At 35.6% G+C, this 16,118-nt stretch overlaps 2 protein-coding genes across 2 annotated transcripts; one reads left to right on the top strand and one right to left on the bottom strand.

Annotated features, from left to right (window-relative positions):
• Positions 1–8,983: 8,983 nt before the first annotated feature.
• LOC113346897 lies at positions 8,984–11,351 on the top strand. The gene is made up of 6 exons (XM_026590446.1): positions 8,984–9,278; positions 9,384–9,656; positions 9,752–9,925; positions 10,026–10,132; positions 10,245–10,564; positions 10,646–11,351. The coding sequence occupies exons 1-6, from the start codon at positions 9,105–9,107 to the stop codon at positions 11,227–11,229; spliced, it is 1,632 nt and encodes a 543-aa protein (XP_026446231.1). The 5' UTR covers positions 8,984–9,104; the 3' UTR covers positions 11,230–11,351.
• Positions 11,352–11,820: 469 nt separating this feature from the next.
• Positions 11,821–13,646, bottom strand: LOC113346898. Its single transcript, XM_026590447.1, has 3 exons — positions 13,251–13,646; positions 12,526–12,641; positions 11,821–12,315 (listed from the first exon to the last, which is right to left on the bottom strand). Exons 1-3 carry the CDS (start codon positions 13,389–13,391, stop codon positions 11,955–11,957), a joined length of 618 nt encoding a protein of 205 aa, XP_026446232.1. The 5' UTR covers positions 13,392–13,646; the 3' UTR covers positions 11,821–11,954.
• Between the last annotated feature and the right edge of the window lie 2,472 nt (positions 13,647–16,118).

Here is a 16,118-nt window from a genome sequence, read left to right as displayed (position 1 = left end):
GTGTGGTGTTCAATCTGGACTAGGTCCCGGGGTTTTTCTACATTTGCGGTTTCCTCGTCAACAAAATTCTGGTGTTTGTGTTATTTCTTTTCCGCATTATATTTTGTTATATAATTGAAATATCACAGGTTGTGCGTTATCAATCAATTAGAATATCCAACCTTTGGTTGTTGATTTACATTGCTTGACACTTGAACATTGGTCTTTGGTACCGTTCAAGTAATTCCTCTTATATTCAATCGGGCTCGCAGATTTCTGTTTGTTGATTGAATTAAGAGTTAGAGATATTAACTCCTCGATATACTTTTATCTATATTGAGTCTGATTGTCTAGTTGATTCTCTAGAAAGTGTATTGGAGTAAGTCCTCTCAGATTGCCAAACGAATTGTTGGGTGTGGTTGTCAAACCCCCGCATTTTCACCTCAGGTATCTCATTTGTTGTCGGCCGATGATTGTGTGTTATTTGTCAAGGTTGATATCCATAATTTTAAAAACCTGCTACAAGTTATTAATTCCTTCAATGAAGCCTCGAGCCAACAGATCAACCTACAAAAATATGTAGTCTTCTTCTCGAAACTATTGCATTCAAGACATGTAGAATATTATGAAGATTAAAAATGATGCGTATGTCGTTGGAGGAAAATTATCTTGGGATTCCCCTGTTTCTCAACACGCGTAAATTAACATCACTCTCAAGATTAGTTGAAGGCATGAAAACAAGACTGCTAGAATGGAACATAAAGTTTTTGACATCGTCAGGAAGGTCCATAAAGATAAAGACTATTTTGAACGCAATACCCTCACATCAAATGGGTGTTTTCAAATTTCCCAGAGCAACTATCAAGGAGATGGACAAGGTTCAAAAGATTTTTTTGGTAGAAAAAACAAGATGAAAAAGGTGTTTACTTGATTTCATGGAATAAAGTTAACAATCACAAGTCTCTTGGAAGTATGGGCTTCCGAGATTTAGAGTGTTTCAACAAGCTTTACTTGCGAATACGATTTAGAGACTCTACAATAATTCTCAATAATCTTCAGCTAAGGCATTGAAAGAAAGATATTTTCCCGACAAGTCAATCTTACATGTAACAAAAAATAAAAATTTAACTTGGGAATGACAGAGCATTTACAGTGAGGCGTACTTTGTGCACAAATATATCTTCTGGTTGTTTGGTAGTGGTAAGAAGATACATATGTGGAAAGATAACTATATTCCAGGCAAGCAATCACCAGTAGTTTCAACTAGATTTTTTGAATTTTCTGTAAATTACAACATTGTGGGTGATCTCATTGATTCAGTGAGTAAGTCATGGAAACATTCAATCAGTAAAGTGCGGGCAAGATACTAGCCTTGAAAATTCCCTTAAACACTCTAACCAGACTATTGTGGACTCTCACTTGCAATGACCAGTTTACAGTCAAATCAGCTTATCACAAACTAGTGGATATCAAGCATAACAGTATTATCAACTATGATGTTGAAATGGAAAAGTTTAGGAAACTGTTATGGGGCTTAAACACTCTACCAAGAATTAAGACTTTCCTGTGGAAATACATCAATGATATCATTCCATCAAGTGAACATATGGATTGAATACTACATTATGGCGGAGAGCATTACAACATGTGTAGTCAGGTGGTTCAAACCACTAGGCATATCCTATGGGATTGTCCATTTGCAAAGTTTGTTGGACTTCCATTCTTGGAGCGAGAAGAAGTACGGGAAGTTGACACTTCTGTTGAAAACTGAATTAGAAGCTGGTTCAAGAATAGTTTCAGTGAACTGGATGAAGAATGGATAGTAAATATGTCTAATGCAAGTTAGGAAATATGGAAAGCAATATGCAGACGTATATTTCAGGGATGAAAATCAAATCCAGTTAAAGTGATCAGAAGTACACATTATCTCAATAGTATGACAGGTTTAGTAATGAAAAGAACATTCAACAGTGGTGATAGTACTAGCCTGGATATTCCTACTCAAATCATGGCTTCCCTTTAATCCCTCCACTTTTGCTATCTGTTGTGATGCATATTTTAGGACTATATTATCTGAAAACCATACAAGACTGGGACTGATATTACGTAACCATGCATGTGAATTCGAGCAAGGAGGATGCATCTATATGCATGATACTTAGATGTGGAGCATGCATAGGCAGAGAGGTTATTGCAGGTTATACATTTGGCAGAAAAACTTGACTTGTAACAAGTTTGTTTCGAGTTAGGTGTGTAGAATATAGCAGCAGCAACCAGTGGGAAATGCCAAAAGTTAAATGGGAAACTCAAACTCTCATTTTAGATATTATAAACTTTTTTTTCGCAATCGTCCATTATGGAATTGCAAGTTTATGAATAAGAAATTTAATAAATCAACAAGTAAGTTGGCAAAAGACTCTCGTTATTTTAAGATTACTAAGAGCTGGATTTCATATCCACCCAATTTCATTGTTTTATCCCTATGAGCTATTATAAACATTATAGTGGCTTCCTATATCTAATATATATGTTCTTGGTGTCAAAAAAAAAATTATCCACATATACTCGACTTTAGGACATCCATATGAATCGATTAGTTATAGTGTGGTTTGAATCATGATTTGTACTATATCAATTGATACAACATGTATCTGTATCTATTGACCTTGATCTAAGATATTTATTTTACGTGTATTAACATGTATCATCCATATAAGCCAAAGGGAATATATACAAATAAATATTAATTGATACAAATAAACCTTTTTTTTGTGTCTTATCCAACATCCACATTGACCTTTTGTTTAGAAAACTTGTTGATTTGAACTCTGAAGTATAAAAATCTGTTGACATATATTATTGCATGTTAAATATGTATGTCGAGAATATTTACTTGTGTTGCATTGCAAATATTTCTTTACGTCCCATGTTCTAAAACAACAAAATACGATGCATGTTAAAAATATAAAATCTTTCTAGCACGCATGTTAGAAATATAAATGCATACTGGAGACGCTGGTCGTAGTTCATTGTACATGAAAGTGAGGCATTAAATAACATAAAAATGTGTATTTTCTTAGATGATGCATACCTCATAATCTTCGTTTATCTTCACATATTCACGATGAAGTATCTACTGGTTAACAGAAAAAACTATTGCAATAATAAAAATAACGAAGTGAAATAAAGGGGGCCGGATTTAGCGTTTTCTTTCCTTGAAAGATTTCTTATTCGCAATATTTTTCCCAGAAATTTCTAATTAGCGAAACCTCATATCATTAGGTTATCTATATAGGTGTCAGTTAACTGACTCAGCATCAGTGAATACGTGGAAAATATGTATGTGTGGCATGCTAACTACTAAAATGTACTCATTATCTTATCCCCATTTTCGTTCTCCCCGAAGAAAATACCAAAAAACAAAGAAAACTGTTTTCCCCCAAGAACCTTAACCACTAAGATAAGAAAAATCACCCGAGGATGTCATGGATTTATAAGAAAAAATTGATCTCCCGGAAATCTAAACCATAGTTGTTCCACCATATGCTTTCCACCTAATATCTTTGAAATTGTTTTTTACCCGATATACAAATTTTTCTTTGATCACGCCCGCCATTCCAAACACCCCAGATTATAAATCCAAAACCACATTCAGACAAAGTGTAAAAGAATCTTACATGCTCCATTAAATTCAACAAAAAGGCAACATTCTCTAGATTTGGTGGTGGATGTCTATCGAACCTCAGATTCTTGATTTTAATTAGTGTTAGAGCATTGCTCGGTCGAACTCGCATGCATGCTATCTCAAGCATGTTTGTCAATGTTAGTGATCAAAACTATAAGTCTTGATTTTTAGTCTATTATAGCTAAGTCTCGGACTAGGATAGAAAGTGTAGTTGAGCTCAATGACTTCATGGCGATTCATCATACAAGTATAAGAACTACTCAATTAACCAGTGGAACTTCTCGACAAAAAGGTATGTGAATACTTGAACTTATCTATCACTCAAAAGTCTATCTACTCTATCTCCTACTCTTTGAGACAAGAAGTCGTATGCTACATATATAGACTTGGATTATACACATTTGGTATTTCAAAGTATACCTCGCCTATCTATATCTCGAAATATGTGTTGGTAAGCTTTTCGATTCGATCAAGTTTATCTTTACCATGTGACGAAAGTCATGATATGTTTCAATCATCTTGAAAATTGCTTTGACGAGAAATGATGTAACAACTATATAACGTCCTCTAAGAATGTTTCAATGATGGAAATGAGAGTTTAGATTACATAAACAATGGTGGACATAAGCATTGTTGTGGAAACACATTTATGTATAAGTTCTATTCCTTGAACCAGAGTTTGCAAACTTTGTTGATCAAGAGAACCGGAAGAATGGCGTGAGCCAAGTCCGCGAACTCAGTCCGTGAACTGCCGAAGTTATCAAACCCGAGAATTTATGCTGGAGTTGACAAACTACTTGCGTGAATCTAAATCCGCGAACTGGCGAAGTTCTCATACCCGATAATTTTTGCTGGAGTTTGTAAATTCTGACTGGTAACTTAAGTCCGCGAACTTGAGAAGGTTATATATCTGAAGATGATTTCTGAACTTAAGCTTAAAAAGACTAAGGAATTCAGTTTGCAAACCATGCCTATAAAAGTTCATGAACCGATTCAAGTGAATCAAATCATCTTTGCTTCAATTATGTCTTGTGTAGCACATAAGATTTCCTTGCAATTGAACAACTCTCTAACTAGTTCATTTGAAGTCATTTAAACTAGTTATGGTGAAGAAGAACATGGTTGATATGAAATGCTCATATGGCTAACCTTTTGGTTAACTATTGTTGAACCAACAAGTGCATAAGTTTGGGTACGGTTAACAAACCTAGAAGCGTGCATTGTCAAGTGTGTGTAACAATTAAGTTTTCGATCTAATGGTTGAGAAATATTATCTTGAATCTAAATCAAGTTTTCATCTAACGGTGAATATTGAATGCTTTGTTACTAAGCTAACATTGATTGCAAACCCTGATTTGAAAGACTATATAAAGGAGACATCTAGTATTGTGCAAAACTAATCCCCATACCTTATGTGTGATACTAGTTTGCGTGCTAGAGTCGATTCTCCTTTAACCTTTGGTTTTCTTCTTCTAAAAATAGGTTAACGACTTAAATACTTCATTGGGATTGTGAATCCAGACCGATACTACTTTTATCGTAGTTGTGTGATCTGATCTTGCATCTTCTATCGTACGAGTACAATCAGATTGATTGGCTTGAGATTGATATCTCCGATAGGAAAGATATAAAAAGTAATCACAAACATCTTCGTCTCATTATTTGTGATTCCGCAACATCTTTTTTCGCTACCATACAATTAAGATTGTTGTGAGGTGATTGATAACTCTAGGATGTTCTTCGCGAATATAAGACCGGATTATCAATTGGTTCATGTTCACCTTGATTATTATCAAAAGACGGGAGAAAAACTTTAGGGTTTATCCGTGGGAGACGGATTGATCCTTTGATAGACTTGTCTGTGTGAGACAGATTTGTTTATTGTCAAAGCCTGCGATTTTGGGTCGTAGCAACTCTTAGTTGTGGGTGAGATCAGCTAAGGGAATCAAGTGCGCAGTATCCTGCTGGGATCAGAGGCGTAGGAGCATAACTGTACCTTGGATCATTGGGAGATTGATTGGGGTTCAACTACAGTCCAGTCCGAAGTTAGCTTGGAGTAGGCTAGTGTATGTAGCGGCTTAACACAGTGTGTGTTCAATCTGGACTAGGTCCCGGGGTTTTTCTGCATTAGCGGTTTCCTCGTTAACAAAATTTCTGGTGTCTGTGTTATTTCAATTTCCGCATTATATTGTTTTATCTTTATAATTGAAATAATACAGGTTATGTTAGATCATCAATTAGAGTAATCCAACCTTTAGTTGTTGATTATCATTGATTGATCCTTGGATATTGGTCTTTGGTACCATCCAAGTTATTCCTTGTGTTTGATTAAAGACTCGCTGATTTATATTAGCTTGAGTAAATGAAAAAAAGAGAGAGATATTAACTCCTTGAGATACTTTTACCTAGATTGAGTTTGACTATCTAGTTGATTCTCTAGAAAGTATTTCAGAGTTATTCCATACAGATTGCTAAGCGAAATACTGGGTGGTATTGTTAGACCTCCGCTTTTTCAATTAGTATTGTTGTAAATGATAGAATATAATATCTACCACAAAATGACAATTGAAGGGTTATACAACTGAGATATGAGATGAGACTCAAGGTCGGATTTCAAAAGCTCAAGCTATAGGTCACCATCTTTAGAAGGAACATGTAGAAAAACATCGAAGACCTGAGTTCAACCCCAGAAGCTAAGAAGAACCTTGAAGCTGTCAGTTGAGTTAGGACCTACAAGGATATATCTTCAAACGTGGAGTTGTCCCAGATTGGAAAAAAAATGCAAGGCGGGAAAACTAATTGGTCCCAGCCGTAACGTGCTCGCGGAAAAAATACTTGAGATAAAAGTCATTCACATGTATCTATATATTCGCATAATGTATAAATAAACATAATGTAAACAAGATTAATTTAGTAATAGAATTAAACATTGAAAATTTCTCTCTTTCTTTCTTATGATTCTCTCCAAGTTATTATTCGTCAACCGACTTAGCAATATAATATGGAAACCTTAACTTTAAAAATAAAATTACCGATCCAAGATCAGAGTTAGAGTAGTCATACTAAGATTATAATTTTGATCAAAGAATTGTAATCAAAATATTGCAAGGTACGCTTTTCAGCGAGATGATAGAATTTTTCGTCAACTTGATAGATTCAGTAGGATCGCTTCAGACCTTATTATAGCTTCTGGGGATTTTTTTTAATTGGATTTTTGTTGTGGTTATTTTGCCATTGCCGATTTCTAATCATTTGCAATAAATGAAAATTTGGAGCCGGAACCTTTCTCATTCCTCTTCATGTCTAAAAATGCCCATTCCTTTTATTCTAGAATAAGCGCAGGAAATCAAGAGTACATGCCATGGCTATCGCTAAAGGTAGAGAAGATGATGTTTAAGTGGGTTGCTAATAATAAAGAGGGAATGTGTTATAATCTTAGACACTTTCTAGAAACATGCCATCAACTACCATTGATTATCTAATGTGAATAATCGTTTGATATTTTAATTAGATTTCAAACATGTGCTTGAAATTTATTATTAGTGACAACTTACACATACATAGATAATCTAACAATAAGAAGTATCGCTAATTAAAATTTTCTAAATTAGGGAAAGCAAAATAGTAATCGTTGGAGGAGAGGAAATATTAGATCCCGGAAAATAAAATTTTGAATAAAAATGTCAAGCGATTTGGCTTGCAGGTTGCAAACTTATGAACAATAGTGAAGACAAATTTTATAAATTTCCGATAATATGATCACAAGTTTATATCTCAAAAATTTATATTGACAAGTTTTCGTATGAATTAGAGACAAGTTATCGTCGATTTAATCCCAATTCAGAATTTGGGTACCAAAACGTCCATTGACCTAGTCATTTAGTAGAAATAACTACTAAAACTTCTCACTCGATTATATTATTTTTGCACGTGAATTCGTTAAGTTGGAAAAAGTCAGTGTCAGATATCTTCAAAACATGTACATATGCATCCATTATGTCAAAACTTACTGTTTTCTTTCTCTTCTGGTAAAATCATCAAAAACTTCAAAACAATGTGTTCTGTATCGAATCCTTGAATTCGATTAGGGTATTAGGACTCCGTTGAATCATGAATGCATAACTCGTTGACCTATTATACTCGCAATTTTATTGAGAAGAGCTGATTATTGTCCGAAAAATTTGAATGATTCTTGAAGTCAGTAATACTACACATTTTCGATGTGTTTTCATCCTTGATATTCAGTACCTTTTGTCTAATCCTTACTAAAACTCAATACTATTTTGACAAAAATTCTAGTATTTACATATCTTTTATTTAGATAACACTATTAGAAAATTGTTATATGTGATTATGGGTTAATAAATTCCACGGGAGGTTGCCGGTATTCGGTATCGTACGAAAACAATCATATAAAATTCCATAACGGTGGTATTTGGTACCGGCATCGACACCTTAAACAGTTGGACTCATAGAGTCCTCTTTAACAGAAGAAAACATGTGCAAAATATAACACCATGAGTTCATATTGATCTGGGGCCATGGTTTTTTGTAACCTCATTGTAGAGCAGCATGTGCCAAAATATCAATAGAAAACGGCATGTCGGCTATTAAGCACGAGTGAATTAAAAAACCACTTGAAGGAAATGGCGTCACATTTCAACAGGTGACTGACTGGGTTGGCTACTACCTTATGATGACGAGCCTCACTATCTTAATCAATATTTTCCTGCAAGGTGGAAGCTGTACTAAAGTTAAGAAACTGAGCCATGATAGTGACTTAATGGACCAGATCCGTTTGGCGTAAATGCGCTCATGACGGCTGGGAAATATAAGGACGTAACCAATTTAAAAATAACATGTATACTTCAGCAGCAGCCATATCTACATGACCTCAAGAAATCAAGCTGCTCACAAATTTTGTACCAGACATTGTTCACTACTTTATCCGGTTCATGATAATTTAAACCAAACAATTGTATCCCTGTTAAATAATTTCCAGTTAAAGAGATTACAGGTAAAATAGTTTTGGTCAAAATTTCTAAGAAATAAAAATAGATTAAATATGTAACAGCTTCCCCCAAACTTAGGTAGTAAAATCGTTTTCTGGCGAGAAAAAACCGGCAAATATTTACCAGAATCGTAAAAACAAAGAAATCTCCGAAAAAGTACAAACGACACAATCGGCGGATCTACGTGTCAAAATGTACACTCGTCATCACTAAATATTTTTCAACGTCGCAGTCAAGGGAAATTGTAATTATAAATACGAATCGAGTTGTCAATAACAACTTAAGTGATCTTCAGTTAGAGAAAAAATATTTCCAGAGGTTTTTAGTTATTATACGTTGTTAGTTTGATTATATAAACCAGGAATTTGATAAGATTTCTAAAATCATCTGGGTTTTGTATTTGAAGAAAGAAAGAAAGAAAATAAGATATGGTTATGGATAATGGTTATCTTGATTATGATCAGTTTAATGTAGCTGCAAGAAGATATGATGAGCAGGATATGATTATGGGTAATGCTTATCTCGGTTATGATCAGTTTAATGAATCTGAAAGGATTAGATTAATGAACAATCTTAATCATCATCAACAACAACAGCAACAGGTATTATTGTCTCCTCCTCCTCTGGTTTTCATGGTGTATGGGTTTAATGGGTATATATACATCGGTTTTTCTAATGTGATGTTTTTGTTTGTATGTGTTGTAAAGGATGGAGGACAATCAGTTGATATCTCAGGAGAATCAAGACCACTTGGTTTAAAACTAAGAACAACTCCATCATTTGTAGACCTTATTGAATCAAAGCTATCTCAAAGGAATGATAAATCTATGTACCAAACATATCATGATACCACCACGACTACTCATAATGAAAGATCACCAAAAGCTAGAGCCAACAATTTTGCTATCCGGCCGATGTCTTCCGAGAAATGGAAAGCTTCAAATTTTTGTGCATCACTGCTTAGAATTGGCTCTTGGGAGGTACACTTCTTTTTTCCTTGTTCTCTACTTTATTCGACATTCATATTGATCTTATTTTGTGATTTGAATATTTAAATTCCCTTTTTTGTTTACAGAGAATAGCTAAGCATGAAGGAGATTTAGTGGCTAAATGTTATTACGCCAAGCGTAAACTAGTATGGGAGATTTTGGATCGTGGGCTGAAAAGTAAAATTGAAGTTCAATGGAGCGATATATCAGCCATTAGAGCCGTTTTCCAAGAAAACCAACCAGGGATTCTTGAACTAGAGGTAATATCTTTTATAAGAAAATTTCTATTTTTTATTAAATTTAGTTTTCTAAATTTTATTCATTTTGTATTAATGACGTAAACACTTTGATTACTTTCAGTTGGAAAATCCTCCTGTGTACGGCAAAGAAACGAGTCCGCAACCAAGAAAACATACCCTATGGCAACAGTCGGCGGATTTTACAGGAGGACAAGCACCAAGTTACAGGTAAAAACTAGATTTAGAAGATAGCTTGTTATTCTTACGTTTTTGCTATTTCTCCAACATGGAATTCAGCATTTGTCTATCTTTTTTCTTATGGCTTTCTTTCTTTTTCCAGGAGACATTATCTTCAGTTTCCTGAAGGAACACTTGAAAAACACTACCAAAAGATTCTTCAGTGTGATAGTCGATTGTTACTGTTGAGCCAGAGACCTTTTCCTTCTTCCAACTCTGCTTTCTTCCACTCAAGTAATGAGTATCATCAAGATTTTTATCTAAATTTTAATGGACATCAACCATCACCCCAGTTGCAATATCCTCAGTTCAGCATTCAAAGACCTATGTTACATCCTTCTTGTGAAGATTATAAGTTCAATCCTGCAAGCAGGCCTCCAATTGCTCCTAGAATTCAGATGTCGCACTCACAGATTCCACAAGGTATGGATCGTCTCTTTTTTTATATATAAATTTGCATACTCCAAATGATTCTAACGAGTCTTTTGATTCTTACTATTTTAGGTACAAATGTGCCACTTACACAAAGTTTGGGCAACCAAGGAATCCAACAACATGCTACTTCCTTTATGAATCAAAGGACAACAAATGAAGATTTCTTTTATAGGCCAGAGGAAGAATATCGAGTTCAAGAGCCAGCCTATATCGCTCATATGAACCAAGTTCATGCTTATCTTCCTCAGTATGACTCATTCCTAGAAAATTCACAAAGGAATGAAACGACATTTAATTCGAATGCGCCATGCGAACTGAGCAACATTGTGAAGGATTTGCTTGATGAGCAAGATGCAACTATTGTACACTCTAGTGATCAACAAGCTTTTTTATTGGAAAGAGTAAGGTCTATAAATTGCCTCCTTGGGCTACCGGACAACACTGGTTTCGATGTCTCGTACGAGGAGAATAATTACAGTTCCATGGAGCCAACTTATACTCAGCAATCACACTATGATATGGATTTAACTAGCACCCCTGGTCATCCTAATGGAGTTATGTTTATGGTTCAGTCGTTCCCATCTACTGAACCATCAATGGAACAAATAGAATATCCTACTAAGGGACCCCAGAGCTACTGGAGAAATTGTTAATTATTGAATTTCCTGACAGGAATCTCTAACAAAACCTAGAAATCAATTTTAGGTCTTTGTTATCCAAGTGTAAATATTCCTTTTTGAATGAAGCAGTTTTCCTCAATCAATTTTCATGCATTCTTCCCTCAGCATAATCTTAAGAGTTCAAACCGCACGGCTAAAACAAATTTGTCTAAAGATCAAAAGAGTTTGAAGATCGCAAAGCTGCTGTACTAAGAGCTAGCTTGATTCCAAACACCCGAGAACAAATTAAAGGTTGGAAACCCTTCAGGCGAATACTGGGAGGGAAAAACTCTTCCCAGACGAAGTGGAGAATAAAACTTGATCTGCACTTTCCAGAATGCATAAACAATGCCCACAAAGACCCTTTGAAGTGGTACGTCTGACACATGGATCATCTCGTGTAAAGTTTAAATAGCTTAGCCAGAGAAGAGATTATTTTGGTTGAGACGATACTTGCTGCTCTATATTTATTGACGTACTTGGGCAGGTAGGTTTAGAATCTTCAGATCCAACAAAGAGTGGGAAATACTACTGAGAATGGTTTCAAATTCTCCTCAGTTGCAAAAGAAAAAGAGGCTTCAAATGTAATGTGATTGACCAATAATGGAGTAAAACCTTCGGGAGCAATGCATACTAAGGCGTTGTACTTCAACATCATATACTCAATCTCACAGTTTCAAATCAGCATATCATTTTTCTATTACCTTGTGAAAAGTGAATCATGGCTTTACATTAGAAAAAGGCATTGAAGTAGAAGAATCTTCAGGCACGGATGGTGCTGATAGCGGTTCACCTGAACCATCTGCAAATTCACCTGGTGCACCACTCCCTTCAACGCTGATCTCGTGAAAGCTTCTCTTCTTCAACAGAGAATCTGTGTTTCCGTTCTCATCATGGTTTTCCTGCTCAGGTTGTTCTTGCGCTTCTAGTTCGCCATTTGGAAGAGCAAGTGGCAAGGGTTCTTGACCACTCAACCGATAAAAAACTCTTTCAACTGTTTCGCCTATCTCCTTCATAAACATTTCATTTTCTGACATCAACTCCCAGACTGATTTTGAGGCTTTGTCAAGTACTGGAGTCCTGCAGTAAAATCAATAAAATGGTTGTTACACCACTCCCACTGCAGTTTTCGGCCTAAAAAAGTCCTAACATTAGACAAGTGACTAATGTGATGAAACTCCCTCTAGTGTAGTAGAATTTGCACCGACATTTCTAACTGTGCATCATGGTAGCTGGTCAGAAGTCTGAAATGTTTGACTGATAAGATGTGGCAAAACTACAACAACTTACTCAAGTTCATGCCTTAGTGCATCAAACAGCTCCCTTTTCGTCTGCTTCTCTGCACCCGGTGTGTTAAGAACCTTACTCTGCTCCACCATTGTGATTGTATTTTTCTTTAGCTCCTCCTGCAATACAGAACGACCAAGCAGGTTCAAACTTTAAACACAAACTACTTAAATTCCCTTGAAGACACTAATGATATTTGAACTCCATTTAAGAGGAAACACAAACGCAAACCATTCTAGCCCCAGAGTCTATAGAATCCCTGTCTAGAGCCTGACCCTTGTTTGTGTTACAACGCTAAACGTAGTGGGAATAACAGGAGCCATAAAAGCAATTTTTCCATAACTGATGAATGTTCTCAGTTAAAATTAAAACATATGACGTTTCAGCTCAATGTCTTCTACTGGGTCAGCTACATAATCTATCTGTTTTAATTGGAATCGGCAATGTCCACACAGTGGGTATTCCTAAATGCAATATCCATAAATACTATCTGCTACCGGATTTTTAAAAAAAGCTGAGCAAACAAGGGCTAAGGTTAAACAGGCAACGCTTACTTTGCCCTATTCATAACTTAACAACCATGTTACTTTCTCGGTCATCAAAACTGAAAACTTATAGGGCACAATGAATGTGTTCATGACAACAAGATACCAAATTCTTGCAAAATTAATGAAAATAATGAAATTTTTCTTTCAGCAATGAAGTACGATAGAACAAAGAAAACTTACATTGGCTTTTAATTGGGCAATGATTTTAAGTCTAATAGCATCAATTGTACCATCATTCATCAATGATTCAAGAACATCTTCAGGTGTGACAACTGAAGAAGTAGAAGAAGTAGATGGACATGGAGAAGATGAATTCCTCATAATCACCCAAAATTTCTGACACTGGTTCTACACGAATTATGAAAATTTCAAAAACCCTAGATTCGAGGAGTGGTAACTGCACAACCCTTGATCTACAAAATCATTAGGGTTTTGAATCTCTTGATTTAAAGAAACCTAGACGAGTTTAACTGTAGGTAGAAATTTCTGTTTCTCTGAACCTCGGCACATGGTAGACCGCATATGGAGTTGAGTTTAGATCGATCTCCAAACCGTCGAGTGTTTTCACCCACTTTCTTTATATTCAACGGACTCCAGACATGCCGTTTTGATTTTTTTCAATATAGGGAACGTGTAGCCACAGCTCACAAGAATCATACCGATGGTTTGCCGTATGAGCCGGTGTGTATCATACCGAGACAATAGCGGTAAGGCTTATTCATATGCACATGCCAAAAAAAGTTTTTGTTTGGCATGGCAAATTAATTGTGCCACTATGGGGAATCCATGGATCGAGTGAGATTTTAAGAGCGATTTGGTTATAACGCCAGCGATAAAGTCTTTATCGCCAGCGCTCCCATGAATATCGCTCGCTGTTGACTCTAGCGCCAACGGTTAGTTCTTTATCGCTATAAATAGATAAGTTCCAAATTCATAACTTACCCTCTATTTCTCTCTTTCTCAATCTAATTTATTTTTTCGAATTTCAAATGGCATAATTTCAAACCCAACTTGATTCGGCAACACAACTTGATTTTTCCGGAGTAGTGCTTGAAAGGTGTCGTTAAAAAGATATCTCACTTTCTCGATTCAACACTTACTCAAGCAAATACAAATCTGCGAGTCTAATTGAATACAAGAGAAATCACTTGAACGGTACCAAAGACCAATGTTCAAGGATCAATCAATTTGAATCAACAACCAAAGGTTGGATTTCCCAATTGATCGATTCAACGCACAACCTGTGATATTTTAATTATATAACAAAATATAATGCGGAAAAGAAATAACACAGACACCAGAAGTTTTGTTAACGAGGAAACCGCAAATGCAGAAAAACTCCGAGACCTAGTCCAGCTTTGAACACCATATTGTATTAAGCCGCTACAGACACTAGCCTACTACCAATGAACTTCGGACTGGAATGTAGTTGAGCCCTGATCAACCTCACACTGATCAAGGTACAGTTGCACTCCATACATCTTTGAACCCTAGCAGGATTCTACGCACTTGATTCCCTTAGCTGATCTCACCCACAACCAAGAGTTTCTACGATCCAAAGTCGAAGACTTGATAAAAAAATCTATCTCACACAGAAAAGTCTATTGGAATAGATAAATCTGTCTCCCACAGAAATACCTAAAAGGTTTGTTCCGTCTTTTGATAAATCAAGGTGCACATGAACCAATTGATAAACCGGACTTATAATCCCGAAGAACAACCTAATATTATCAATCACCTCACAATAATCTTAATCGTATGGTAGTGAAACAAGATATTGTGGAATCACAAACGATGAGACGAAGATGTTTGTGACTTTTTTTAATCTTACCTATCGGAGATAAATCTCAAGCAAATCTTAGCAAAGATAATACTCAATCACGATAGTAGAAGTAAGATCAGAACACACAACTACAGAGAAAATAGTTGTGTCTGGCTTTACAATCCCAACGAAGTCTTCAAGTCGTTAACCTACAGGGTTTCGTGAAAAACCTAAGGTCAAAGGAGAATCGACTCTATTCGCAACTAGTATCACACAGGAGGTGTGGGGATTAGGTTTCCTAGTTGTTAGAGTTCTCCTTTATATAGTTTTCAAACCAGGGTTTGCAATCTAAGTTACCTTGGTAACAAATCATCAATATTCACCGTTATATAAAAACATGATTAAATTCAAGCTAATATCTTTCAACCATTAGATCTAACTTAGCTTGTTATACACAAATGAAATGTAACCTCATTTAGGTTTAAGTCTCCGTACCTAAACGTGTAAACTAGGTTGGCTCAACAGTAGTTAACCGAGGTTAGCTATATGAACACTCACATATCAATATTATTCATCTTAACCATAACTAGTTCAAATGACTCAAATGAAACTAGTTAAAGAGTTGTTCAATTGCCATATTCTCATAGAAGTATACAAGAACACAATTGAAGCAAAATCGATTTGATTCACTCGAATCAATTCATGAACATTACAGCCACAGTTTGCAAAGAATGCATTCCTTATTATATAAATGTATTTGTTCATGTCACAACCGATTTTAGAACTTCAACCACTCAAGTATGCAAACGAGTACGCATACTTGAATAACCGGACCAAGTTTGGTTTTCTCCAGTATGCGAACAGGTACGCTTACCTCCAAATCCAACAGAATTTTCCGGACATAAACCTTACGTCAGTATGCATATGGGTACACGCACTTAGGTTCCTTGACTTCTCAAACCAACAGGTACGCATACGGGTATGCATACTATGGTTCCCAGACATGGATCACATATATGCAAGAGTGTGTAACATGTTTATAATCCAATGTTGGTTAAGTGTTCTAAACTTTATTTCAATCATTAAAACTTTCTTAGAGGATGACAATAGCCGTTTTCACACACTATTAGCATCAAAGCAATTTTCAAGTTATTGAAATAATCATAACGAAACTTTCCAAGTCTACACCAAATCATTGTATCACACAAACCATGTAAGATGTTACGCGGCAATTTTCACATGATCATCTTTTGACTTTCGTCAATAATATAAGATGAACTTGGTTG

This window comes from Papaver somniferum, chromosome 2 (assembly GCF_003573695.1).
Source record: "Papaver somniferum cultivar HN1 chromosome 2, ASM357369v1, whole genome shotgun sequence".
In the NCBI taxonomy this organism is placed as follows: domain Eukaryota; kingdom Viridiplantae; phylum Streptophyta; class Magnoliopsida; order Ranunculales; family Papaveraceae; genus Papaver; species Papaver somniferum.
Note: the sequence above shows the minus strand (reverse complement) of the source record. Positions and strands in the feature narration are given on the sequence as shown.

Coding starts and splice junctions, on each gene's coding strand:
- LOC113346898 (XM_026590447.1), bottom strand. CDS start 13,391: ATGAGGAATTCATCTTCTCCATGTCCATCTACTTCTTCTACTTCTTCA. Junction 12,642..13,250: donor TTGCCCAATTAAAAGCCAAT/GTAAGTTTTCTT, acceptor TCTGTATTGCAG/GAGGAGCTAAAGAAAAATAC. Junction 12,316..12,525: donor GCACTAAGGCATGAACTTGA/GTAAGTTGTTGT, acceptor ATTTTACTGCAG/GACTCCAGTACTTGACAAAG.
- LOC113346897 (XM_026590446.1), top strand. CDS start 9,105: ATGGTTATGGATAATGGTTATCTTGATTATGATCAGTTTAATGTAGCT. Junction 9,279..9,383: donor ATCAACAACAACAGCAACAG/GTATTATTGTCT, acceptor TGTGTTGTAAAG/GATGGAGGACAATCAGTTGA. Junction 9,926..10,025: donor CAGGGATTCTTGAACTAGAG/GTAATATCTTTT, acceptor GATTACTTTCAG/TTGGAAAATCCTCCTGTGTA.